The 12,472-nt window shown below is 38.1% G+C and overlaps 1 protein-coding gene across 4 annotated transcripts in view; it reads right to left on the bottom strand.

The window, feature by feature from the left end:
• The window catches only part of mark4b (MAP/microtubule affinity-regulating kinase 4b), a 51,525-nt gene extending 40,949 nt beyond the window's left edge, over positions 1-10,576 (bottom strand). For all 4 annotated transcript variants that reach the window (XM_088344992.1, XM_088344993.1, XM_088344994.1 and 1 more), the window contains exon 1: positions 9,902-10,576. In XM_088344992.1, coding sequence (XP_088201118.1) covers positions 9,902-9,952 — 51 coding nt within the window. In that variant the 5' untranslated portion in view covers positions 9,953-10,576. The remainder of the gene's footprint in view (positions 1-9,901) is intronic.
• Between the last annotated feature and the right edge of the window lie 1,896 nt (positions 10,577-12,472).

The raw sequence follows: 12,472 nt of genomic DNA, 5'->3' as shown, positions 1-12,472 counted from the left end.
TTCAATTTTGAGGGTGTAGTCTGGTTTATTTGGATGGTGGCATTTTGCATCACGGTGTGGTATGCTGGGAGCACGGCATCAGACAGAAAAATCTTACAGAGTCATAAACAAAGCCCAGAAAATCAGTGGCTGCTCTCTGCCCAGTCTGGAGGACTTTGCTGGCTGGCAATACCGCAGTAGCGACAACAACTTTATAAAGGACTCCTCTCACCTGGCCACTACTTCTTTGACCCTCTACCCTCTAGTAGACGGTACAGGAATGATAGGCTGAGGCAGTTTTTTTCCCCTATGGCCATAACCAACCTTAACAAGCGCACAAGACTGAATAATTATATAGCTTTCCTAAGAATAAAAAAATGGGTATTAATTTCTTATGTCTTGACTTATTTTGGAATTGTGGTGCTGTTAAATGCTACAGCACTGCTTTTTCATTGCTTTTCTGTTGTGATACACTTTCAACTTGGGCATAGCTCTGAGCAAAACCTTGTAAATATTTCTGACTTTATTAACATTCGGTTTGTCTTATTTTTCTCTTTTTAGGTCTTTATACATGTGTATCCTGGAATACCATGTCTAATCTTGTTTTAATTGATTTTTACTAAGTTGTTATCAATCACATTAAAGACAATTCTAATTGAGAGATCATTTAGTCCAAAAATAGAATACTAACATTGGGTATTGTTTAACCCACCCAAGGTGGGTCAAATTTAGTCCCCATAACTGTTTAAAGACGTTTTCTAAAAGTCTTGAAAAAGACTGTTTTTTAATTTTTGCTTTTGAACCAAATAAAGATGTATTTTGAATGAAAACTTGGAATCTTTTAAACATCTAAAGATATTTCAACTAGTTTTTGGTGGGACAGACTTGGTTGTAAACATCTCAAACAAGGATTAAAGGTAGAAACATGTAAATCAGTGCTTGACAGCAATGAAGATCTTATGGTAGTTAATAGAGTATTGAATGTTTTATGAACAGACATAGAACTAGAAAAATTCCCCAAATGCCTGAAGGATTTTCACGGCCCTAAATGTGATGTCATAAATGTTCACAGTCAGTAAATACACTTGTAAGGAGACTGATTTGTCATCATTATTGTGGGGTTTTCCAGCAAAGTAAACTCTCATAACTTCATTGCTTTGCAACTTGAAAGTAGCCATGCAGCTAAGGACCTACTAAGATCAAACAGATGGCGCCTCAACCATTTCAGAGAGAAAAAAACTTTAAGACGTCCTGTCTGTCCCACTTTCAGACCTTACTATGAAGTCCAACGGAAAAACAAACGGGGAAATCTGTGTCACCTCACATTAAAGTTTATAGGCATCATACATGGCTGACTGGGCCTCAGGGGAGCAAAAGACAGAATACCTGAGGTGTGGCTCTAGCATTGGAGAATGATTATGACAGCAAGTCTGCGACAGAAATTTACCAGTACAGCAAACTAAAAATGAAAGCAGCAGGTTGAGAGGTGTCCTAGACTTTTATGGAGGATACCGACATTCACCTATATAAAAATGGGGTCATCTTTTATGTTACCAAACGCCCCCACACTCCTTGCTCCTTGACAATTTTGAGTGAATATACTGATGACTGATTGACGTGCCTACCCATTTTCATAGCGTGAAGTAAAACTGGCTTCAGGGAATAATACTTTAAAACATGTTAGCATAGTCAAGTCATTCAAGACTTAAATACCTGTTTTGACCCAAATTGGCATAGTTCCTCTGTCTTTTTAAGAAGTTTTGCTTGTGGGTCGACTGATTTGATAAACATTGCTACCAAGACTTGGCATAAGAAACTGTTTTTAGCGCTCTAATTGTGGATTTAAAACAGACATACAAAACAAGCATTTGAGCTGTAATGAATTCAGATACAGAATTCCTAAATGTTTCTTGTCGTACACACTCTTCAGGGTGTCGACTCTTAAAAGACATGCTAACTTTATTAAAGAAAAAATATTCTGGGTGCATTTCAGCTTGGGATTTTGGGAAAAAAAACTAATAGGGATTTTTCAAACCAGAATTGCAATTATGATGTGATTTTCTATTTAAAAGCAAAAAAAAATGCATTTACTGTGCTAGTTCTTTTGTGAGTACTCAACCCCTTCCTGTTGTTCTTGGGTAAAATCGCCCACCCCCGTGTTGTTCAAAACCCAGAAAAATTCCATTGAATGATATTTTATTTTACTTTAAAAGTTAGGACTTTTCCTGGATCGGTACCAACAGTAAAAAAATTAAATGTTGTTTTATTGACATTTCCTTGTAAGTTTTATAAAAATGTACGAAAATGGTCTTAAAATTAAGACAATACCAGGGTTAATTAAATTGACACGCTTTAACCTTAAGAAAACACCGCTTTCTTCTGGGGAGCTATATTTTGGATGATATCTGCTCACACAAGGCTCATACGAAGATTTGTCCTGCTTGCAAACTTTGCCTCACCTTTATTGGCTTGGCTCTGATTGGCCAGCCCCGTTAAACACGAAATTTGACAATTCTGGTTAGACAAACACTCCTTCAAGACGTGGAACTATAAATCTTTGGGAAAGCAAACGCAGTGTCTTGAGATTACATAATCGCACAACGTCAGATCACAATATTCGGTTATTCATGCAGCCCTAATCTAAACAATTATTCTTTTTTCTTTTAGTTTTTACCTTTTCCCTGATCGTATCATTTTCAAAATGTCTACATATTTACGATCAGTGTTGGGACTAATGCTTTACAAAGGAGCGCGTTCCTGAAACGCAATTACCGGTACTATTCTTGGTAACAAGCACTGTAACGAGTTATTGATATAGAAAAATTAGACCAACTGTCATTACAACATGGTACGTTACACCGCTACGTATTAAAAACAAATCTACTACATTCATTGATTGTTACCTATTTATCTTTTGCTCAATGATGATGCCTTAATTCCAAGCAACGATTTGGAAGGATAAACGTAGTACAGGGGTCTCTAATGTGGTGCCTGCGGGGTGCCCCCTAAAGAATGCTGTTCTGGAAATTGCTTTCCAGTGCTGGGTCATTGTTATTTTCTAGTGAAATTATTATTCTTTTGGGGTTGACTGAGTCCATTCAATCTTAATTCCAATAATTAACCTGGTAATAACAGAGTAAAAAGTCATGTTGTTTTCGTAGAAATGCATGTAAAACTGGTTGCCATTTGCACTTATTAGGAACTAAAAGTAGCTGTCAGCTTGAGAAAAGTTGGCAAACCCTGACGTAATACAATTGACCTATGGCTAAGCCCCGCCCTCAAACGCGACAGGCCAATCAACAGACTTCATAGACTTGGACAAGTTCTACTGGCATGTCCATTCAATTGCATTGCAGTTAGTTAGTTTTCGTATTTTTTTCTGACATTTTAAACTTTAAAATGGTCAACTAGTGTGCATTGGGTACCGTATTTTCCGCACTATAAGGCGCACCGGGTTATAGGGCGCACCCTCCAAAAATAGTTTTTGGTCCTATATTTTCCATACATAAGGCGCACCGGATTATAAGGTGCTACAATGGGAACGTCGACAAAACAGTCAGATAGTCCAGTCAAACTTATTACCCCCTTAACATTCTGAAAGCTTACAAAGAAGCAAATACGTGTCTCAGACATTTACGGAAACAGTGTCTGTACGATGTCATCAATCACTCAAATGCGTCGTTCCAAATATCATTCGGAAGGTTAAAGTCTTGGGATTCAAGAAATGCCAAATATTTCTTAGTTTCCATTTTATTTTTTGCTGGCAACTGTGTGGACAGCAAAGTAAGAATTTTATTGTGCAGGTAAACGGGGTTCTTTACTGTGCATATGACGATAAACACTTTGAATTGAATTTAGTTCAAAAATAGACTAATCAAAGAAACATCAAGATCGTTCTAAAACAAGATACCAGGAAAATATAAAGCCGCATAGCTCACCTAAGTTCTCTTGCAGCCATCACGTTCAATGATGATACGTAACCGTGGTCTTCTTACAACCGTGAGTGTAGTAAATCCAGGAGAGTAAAATATTTACAAATACAGAATAGTAAAAAATGTTTTCTCTATGCCGTAGTTCAACCCAACGTGTGATTCACATTCATCTTTTTCGGCCAATTGCAGGCTATGTTTCGCCCCTTTAGCCTATGCGAGCCTGTAAATGATAAAAAGGATCCGCCCCCTTTACCTCCGAATAACTTTAGCCAATAGTGACTGATTCAAATGATGATTGACACATTGGTTAGGAAATGAAACGCCGGTATATAAATCCCAGCATACACCGCGGACTACTTCGCCTTCGGGGGAAAATCTAGTCGGCGGCTGCTTGCCTTAGTTGCAAGACTTTGCGACTTAATATTGATCCATATATAAGGCGCACTGTATTATATGGCGCATGGTCAGTTTTGAAAAAGATAAAGGCTTTTAGGTGCGCCTTATAGTGCAGAAAATACAATAACATGCAAATATGATACAAGGTATCCTGAGAAGCCTGGTGATGATGTGATTTTTTTTTTTTACCTCATTTAGTCATGTCTGAATCCAGACAAGTGGGATAAAGTCATGCGGTTAACCACAGCACCAACTTGACGTGAATAAAGTTGATAAAGATGTCTGCATCTGTTCTAAGGTAAGTCGACATAGTGTTTGAGGCAACATATTGTCAATTTCCCGGAGATAAATATAAAGGTATTTTCAACGTTAACATCTCTAACGTTAGGCTGACAGTAGCTAACATTAGCTCTTGGCTGCGTTATACATCATGTTTGTTTACTAGGAGTTCAGTGGACTGCTACAGTATATGCTAGTTTATGTACATTGATAATCATACGTTATTGTTGGCTGTTGTCCAAAGGGCTCTAGTCAACATCGGATTTTACCCAAAAATTGGAATTAAGCATTAAGTTCTGCAGAGTGAATATTGCCTATACGTTTACTTTTGAAGCTTAGCTTTTTTAACTTACCTATAAATACCTAAGATACCAAATGCTGGCAGAGTTATGCTAAATGATTGAAATACTGTTGCACCCAACTGTTGGAGAGGCACCCCTGGTAGCCAAAAGCTGGTAGTAAAAATGCTTGTCCTGGGTAAATATGGAGCTCAGACTTAGAAAACAGAAATAATTAATATAACCCTTTAATGAATAGTGCAGGCCCTTTTGGTGACATTGAGATTATATGTGATATTTTTGGGGCCCAAAAAGCATCAGTTACCTCCTGTGAGATGTCTCCTCCTGTAAAATTTGCAATTGCACTCTTCACAGAATGTTGAATGTTTGTCGAGTGAGTTAAGGGGGTTGGGCTTAGCATAGGTCAATTAAGTACAGTTAAGGTAGCGCTGTCTCAAGCAAAGAGGATGACAACACTGAATTTTTCATCATGGAGATATTCACCCTACTGTATAGAGTATACTCACATCTATGTCATATTAATACCTGTAAGATAAGTTTATAAGCCATATCTCGTTGTATGCCACAAGTAGCGAAGGGTAGGCATCGCGTTGGGAGGGGGAGGCTTATAAGGAGGAACAAAATCAATGGGGCCAACATTAGCACTTTTTTTTACAACAAAGGTGTGCTGAATTTTGTTCTTTTAAGTTGTAAAATTATGATTAAAATACACCGTGCCAGGAGAAAAAGGGAAAACATCTTTGACAGTAGCCTGAAATGGAAAAAGCAATCTTTAAGTGGTTTGAAAACCAGAGACAAAATGGATATGGAGTGTCTCTACAAAGCATTCATTTGCAAACTCTCATGATTGTACAAGCAAAGAAATATGAAGGATTTACTGCTTCCAAAGGTTGGTGTACACGTTTTGTTCTATTTATTTTATTATGTGGCCATTTTAAAGCAGTTTTATTGGGTTGGCTTAATTTCAGAGTAATGCACTACTCTTGGGTGTTAGTAATCTGGGGGGTAACGGAATTCCTATTTAAATGAAATAGCTAGTAACTGTAACTAATTACTTTATTTTCAGTGACACAAACATCACTGTGGACAAATAACTCAAATCTAAACAGAATAGGTACATACAGTGGGCTGTATAAATGGAAAAAAAAAAAAAAAACATGCATGTGCACACAAGCACAAAATTACAAACCACTTTGCGACTTCTTTTGCATGCGACGATTAAATCTCACAGCTTGCCTTGAGCAAAAATATTTTAGTCCTGCAGCAAGGAATGTTAAGATAAAACTTCCGTCATGTGCCAAGGTCACAACGTCACTATTGTTGCGTTCAGAAAATATTGCTAGTATAAAAGGAAACCTTTTACCTTGAAACTATTACTATTAATCACATAGCATTTCATCAGCTTGTAAAATGTCTTGAAAATGTTCTAGGACCTTAAAATGGGTGAAAGGGGAAAAAGGTGAAGACATAAAGCCCCACTGATGTTGCCATGGTAAGGTTGCTAGCTAGCATGGCTTGTGACTGTGGCCCAGTTCTCATGCTTGCTGTCTTCGAGGCATTTACAAATGTTCTCTGTCTACTTGAATAAATCCACATTTTAATGGCAACTTCTAGAACAAAACAAGGTATTTTATATGACTGGTCTAGATTCGGCATGGTTAAATTTCCAAAGAAACTTTTAAAACCTTTAAAGGAAATAGGGAAACACATGATTAAAAACAATAATGTTGGTTTTCAACAAAGCTTCACCCATTATACATTGCCCGAGACGGTTTCATAACCTTTCAAAGCAAAAACGATCCAGTTTGTTTAAATAAAGAACGTTTGTTTTGAACAATATTCAACACCAAATGGATGAGTTCCAACCATTTAAATAAATTGCGCGAATCAGTTGGAAACTTACCAGAAACATTTCTTGACACAAAGCCATACACTAAAATTAATTTTAATAGACAAATGAAAAGACCCTAATTTGAACTAAAAGGACATATATGAATGCAAATACGGCCAAATTCACTTTAAAAGTGTGTATTTTTTAGCTTCTCCAGTCGTGAAAAATAAAAATAAAAACAAAACTGATTTAAATAATAATCAAAAGTACATGAACTATCCAATCAACGTACACGATTAAAATACTTGTGGTTTAAGAAATGTCTATTTTACATAGCATGAGCCTAAGCTAGTGAAAGCTGAAATGACTGCCCACCTTCTTGCTCCTACAGGTATCGCCAAAATAACAAAAACATGGGCATAATTTGGATTTGGTCACTTTTAGTACAGTAGTAGGGCGGCATTAGCTCAGGAAGTAGAGCGCTCGTCTTGGGATACAGAGATCGCAGGTTCGATTCCCAGCTCCCTCCGTGTTATATGTCGAAGTGTCCTTGGGCAAGACACTGAATCCCTAATGCCCCCAATAAGCAGGTCGGCGCCTTGCGTGGCTAACTCCCTATTAGTGTGGGAGTATGTGTGTGAAAGGGTAAGTGTGAAGCACATTGTAAAGCGCTTTGGGAGGTCTTCATTGACTTGAAAAGCGCTATATAAATGCAGACCATTTACCATAGTTTGTATTCTTCCTTGTGCTTTTTAGCAAACGTTTTTTGGAAGCACTACACCGTAAAGCGTCACCTAGTGGTCAAATAATGCAATCAGTCACTTTAAGTGCACACATATGACATTTTCTCCCCACCTCTATCAACAATAAAACAGTAACCAAAAACCCAGGGACATGGTATAACAGTGGCCCTCAACGTTTTCTGTGCCACAGACTGGTTGAATGCCTGACAATATTCTCACGAACTGGCACAATAACAACATTAAGTCAAGTCATGTTTATTTGTTTATCACAAAGAGTCTTAAAGGGCTGCACAGACTACATACTATTGCAAACTTCAGACTATTATGACACCATTCCCTGATCTAAAACCTACATGAGGGCAAGGAAAAACTCAAAAACCTCAGCATGAGAAAAACAAAGAAACCTTGAGGTAATCCCCCTTTCAGGCTGACCACGGGAAACTCAAAATATAAACAGATGTACAAAAATACATAACAATTTTAACCTTTTTCATATTCAACACATTTAAAATCAACAACACAAATAAACAACTATTTTGTTCACAAACATCACTAATTCAGACAGGAGTGACATTAATGATTATAACAATAATAATAATAATAATGGTGGTTAGTTGGTTGGATCCCTAAACCACTAGGGTTGTAAGGGCACCATGTCCTGTGGTGTGTCTTGGGCAAGTACAGCCTGGTGGCGCGCATCCCTCTCCCGGCCAACAAATGTTTCCACCCGGTGATAAGCCTAAATCCACAGAGTAATCACTAGCCCAATAGGGTTGTAGATGACATAGGAAAAGTTTTATCTCATCATAACACTATTTTATACACAAAACCAAGGTGGTTTTGGCTTAAATCTTTACCATAAAGTTCCATTACAACTTTGTACAAGGTGGCACCGAGAGTAAAACCAGTGTGATGATGAGATAAAATGTAATTTACAATTCTAGGGGTTAGGAAATGGTGCTCTCAATGTCGTGATCCGGGTTCGATTCCCCTTGCATCCAATTCAGAGTAAATGCCAGCAGTATTTGTCGATTGATCCATCATTGCTGAAATACGTTGATATACTACAATATTATCGTATTACCTCATGCATAACCAGGGTTGGGTAGGGTTACTTTAACTTGATTACCTTCAATTACTTTTGGATTACTCCAATACCAAATATGCTAATAAAAGACAAAATAAACTAAATATGAATAAAATTACTAAATTTTGTGCAGGCTTAGGGAGTAACGGAATACATGGAACGGCAAAAATGATGTTGGCAAGCTGTTTGGAATTTATTTTCATTTTGTTTCTGTCGCATTTTATGTTAGTTTTGCCGGAGATCAAAGAGATAAAAGCCAGGAGAGAAAGCTTACCATGTGTTGAGAGTCATAATTGTATTCATCTTAAGTTTATTTTGTCTTTTATTAGCATTAGGACATCTGGTTAGCTGCTCCTCTTGCACTATTTGCGCTACTGTAAAATACTATACATAGCCATAATTAGTTAGTATATTATTAGTACTCAATACTCCAACTCAATACAACATTTTACTTATATCTGTACATTCAAGGAAACTGTGCGGGTCAGATGTATCGACATTTCGTTCTGTATACACGTGTACTAGAATGACAATAAAGTAGATCTGAATCTGAATCTGATCTGAATAATATTTGGTATTGGAGAAATCCCAAAGTAATTGAAAGTAATCAAGTTAAAGTAACCCTACCCAACCCTGTGCATAACCGTACCTGTCAACCTGTACGTTTTTGCCGTACAAGGTACGGATATTATGCATTTTAAGACGTGTTCGACGAACAAGAAAATCTGTACGGAAAAACGCAAATTTGTCAATTATGGGTACCATCCGGTAAACACCGACTATCCCGAAACGGCAAATCAATCAAGTCTAAGGAGTTCGCCGCGGTATCCTCTATCTCTGTATTGTTTTTTTCGTTGCAAACGAAGCGAGCGGTTTGATGTTACTGTGCGCATGCGTCTGCCGCCTGGAGATTTACCATCATGCATCACTCCGAAAAAAAATGGTGTAAGATTATTTTGTATTTTTTAAAGGAAAATACGACAGTTTGTACGGGCATGGAGCCGTGGAGGTTGACAGGTATGCATAACGCGCAGACAAACAAAACAAAGTTTTTTTAGGGTTATACAAATCTGTGTATACGCAAATAAATACGGTATGAGCAGAAAATAGGACAACTTGTTTTTCTGTCTGTGCGACCAATGGCTACCTAACAGTCTGCGCCCCAGTGCAGATATTTAAAGGGATTAAAGGGAGTACATGAGTCACTTCTGTGTGGTCTTGCATCAACAGTATTAGATATTGACCGGCCCATGGGAGGGGTCTTAGATCAAAATGGACATGATGGAGGCAACCCAAACGTCACATACATTTAATACTTGTGTGTGCGTGTGTGTGTGTTGTTTACGTCCACTTACATGATCCGGGTTCCGCTCGTTTCCGGGCAGAGCAGCACGTAATAAAGACATGCCCGTCCCTGAGTGCAGTTCGGTCCGGGGAAGGGAAATAAGCAATGTGCGGATTTTACAAACAATTCACCCTCCGGCTGTCAATAACAACAGACGCAGCGTATCCGAGGGGTCGATTGGGAGCTCTTTCATGTATTCTTCATTCTGGGGGACCCTGAAGGCAGCACGGCAAAGAGTCCGGTGAGCTCCACGCAGCTCCGCCAACTCGGCATCATCGAAAGAAAAAAAACACCCCCACCAAATACAGTACACAGCGGCCACTCGTTTAAGCCTGACTTTGGTGGGGCTGACCGACACCCCACCCTTCGGTTCTATCGCCGCATTCCGGTGGACAGACGGCGTCGCTAACAGGATGATCCTGGAGGTTAAGAAGCAAATGTCCTCACTGACGCGGAGAGAGAAAACCGCGGTGGGGCTAGGAAGCTAGCAAGCTAGCCGCGTTTGTCCAAAGGCTTTACGATATAGTCGAGTTAGAATTGAAATGATCTCGCTAACATATCCAAGGGCCACATTTTCCACTGGTGTACCGGGGCCTCGATGCGAAGAAGCCGGCGGATGTTCACTGTGATGACGGTAAATGAAGAAGACGGGATGACTCTCCCTTCTCCTCCCTCCTCCTACAATGGTCGCGATGCGTTCAGGGATGCCTCTGAATCGGTGGGAATTATTAATTCCAAGGAGGCGATGCTTTCAATGGCGTTTCGTAATCGAAATCACCCCGCAAGTCAATGCCTTAAGGCAGTGTTTTTCAACCCTTTTAAAACCAAGGTGCACTTTTATTTATAAAAAAGTTCAAAGGCACACCGTCCGTCGAAAATGTTTGAAAAGGAAGTTATGTCAAACATTTCATTGCCCTACCTCATAAGTATAGATTGGTTTATAAAAAGAAGAAAATAATACTTAAAATAAAAAAGAAAGATGTGCTTTTTTATGTCTTTATTTTTTACTGTGCAATCTTAAACCGCTTTTTTAAACAAATCAAATTATTATATGCACTGTGCTACTTCATGAGCAGATAATTAGAACATGCAAACTCCACACAGGAGGTTCGATCTTGTGACCTCAGAACTGTGCCGCACATGCGCTAACCACTGCACCGCCGTGCTGCCCCCTACTTATATATTTATTCTTAAATGGTTTTTTTACGGTCTTATTTTGTGTGTGTGATTTAAAAAAACATAGTTGAGAACAGTGGAACGTCTTTATCAAAACTGATGTCTTTATTTTAGTGGGAGAAAAAAACTTTTTACAGCCTTTTTAGAACCTAATTTGGATCTTATCTGACATAGTAAACAAAATTTGGAACCAAAGTTTTTTTTTTTCTAAATGTTCTAAAGACAATATTTTGGGTGTCTGAATTTGGACCGAATTAGATGAGGTAAACACAATTTGGTCCATATAGGAAATGCTCAAAATAATCGAATTTTGGGCATAGATAGATAGATATATATATAGATAGAGAGAGAGAGATGGATGGATGGATAGATAGATGCTTTATTCATCCCCGTAGGGAACTTCAAATTTCCAGTAGTAGTATCCTTGTGTTGAAAAATAAAATAAGAGATATAGAATACAAAAATACTCAATACAATGTGTTGATAAAGAGCATTCAAATAGTGTTCCGTAAAATAATTATTTTACTAAAAAAATGTATTTTTCAAGGCATCATAAAAATTACCTTTGGATCACATTGGATGAAGCAGGCACAATTTTTACCAAATTTGTTCCTTGCTGGAAAGGCTAAAACAGTCCAGGTTTCAACGTCCACTTTTGGACAAAATTCTTTTCATGGTGAGCATAAAAACCCCAAAACTTTCGTGTGCCTTATTTTAGAAGAAATTATCAAAGTAGAATTATTATTTCTTTAACAACCCAATATAAGACGTCCTTTTTGGACAAAATTAGGTTTATGATGGGCATAAAAAAACAATAAAAATATGACATTTTTTGTCTAAAAAGATGTTTGTTTATGGCATTGAAAAGATTACTTTTGTGTGTTATTGATATCCAATATGTTCTGTGTACTGTTTCCCAATGCTAAATCTATTGCACACTGGTTATCCCGGAAGGTTGATTACCACATGTGAGAACCCTTCTCAAGGTTTCTTGTTTCCACGTTCTGAGGTTTTGAGTTTTTCCTTGCCCGCATGTTGGTTTAAGATCAGGGGATGGTGTAATTGTAACCTGTGCAGTCCTTTGAGACATCTTGTGATTAAGGGCTATACAAATAAATGTGACTTGACTTTGGTGGAAAACCCGATTTGGCCCAACCTCCCATCATTAGACAGTGTTACCACATAGCTATTATGAGGCCAATATCAAAATGGTTATAAAATAAAAAGTTCAGCCCTCGTAATGGTTTCTTACCTGCACTGATCGAGATCTCATAGATCGAACCCAGGGCCTCATCCTTTGCCTGTCGCCCGTACGTCAAAACATAAATAAAAGTCAAACAAAGGAGAGTCCAAAGCAGCTCTTTCATCAGTTAGAGAAGCTTACAAAGTGTACAGCAGTGAGTTT

The sequence above is a fragment of the Urocampus carinirostris genome, chromosome 10, assembly GCF_059441175.1.
Source record: "Urocampus carinirostris isolate Australia breed hairy pipefish chromosome 10, RoL_Ucar_1.0, whole genome shotgun sequence".
NCBI lineage: Eukaryota > Metazoa > Chordata > Actinopteri > Syngnathiformes > Syngnathidae > Urocampus > Urocampus carinirostris.
This window is presented reverse-complemented; position numbering and strand designations above follow the sequence as displayed.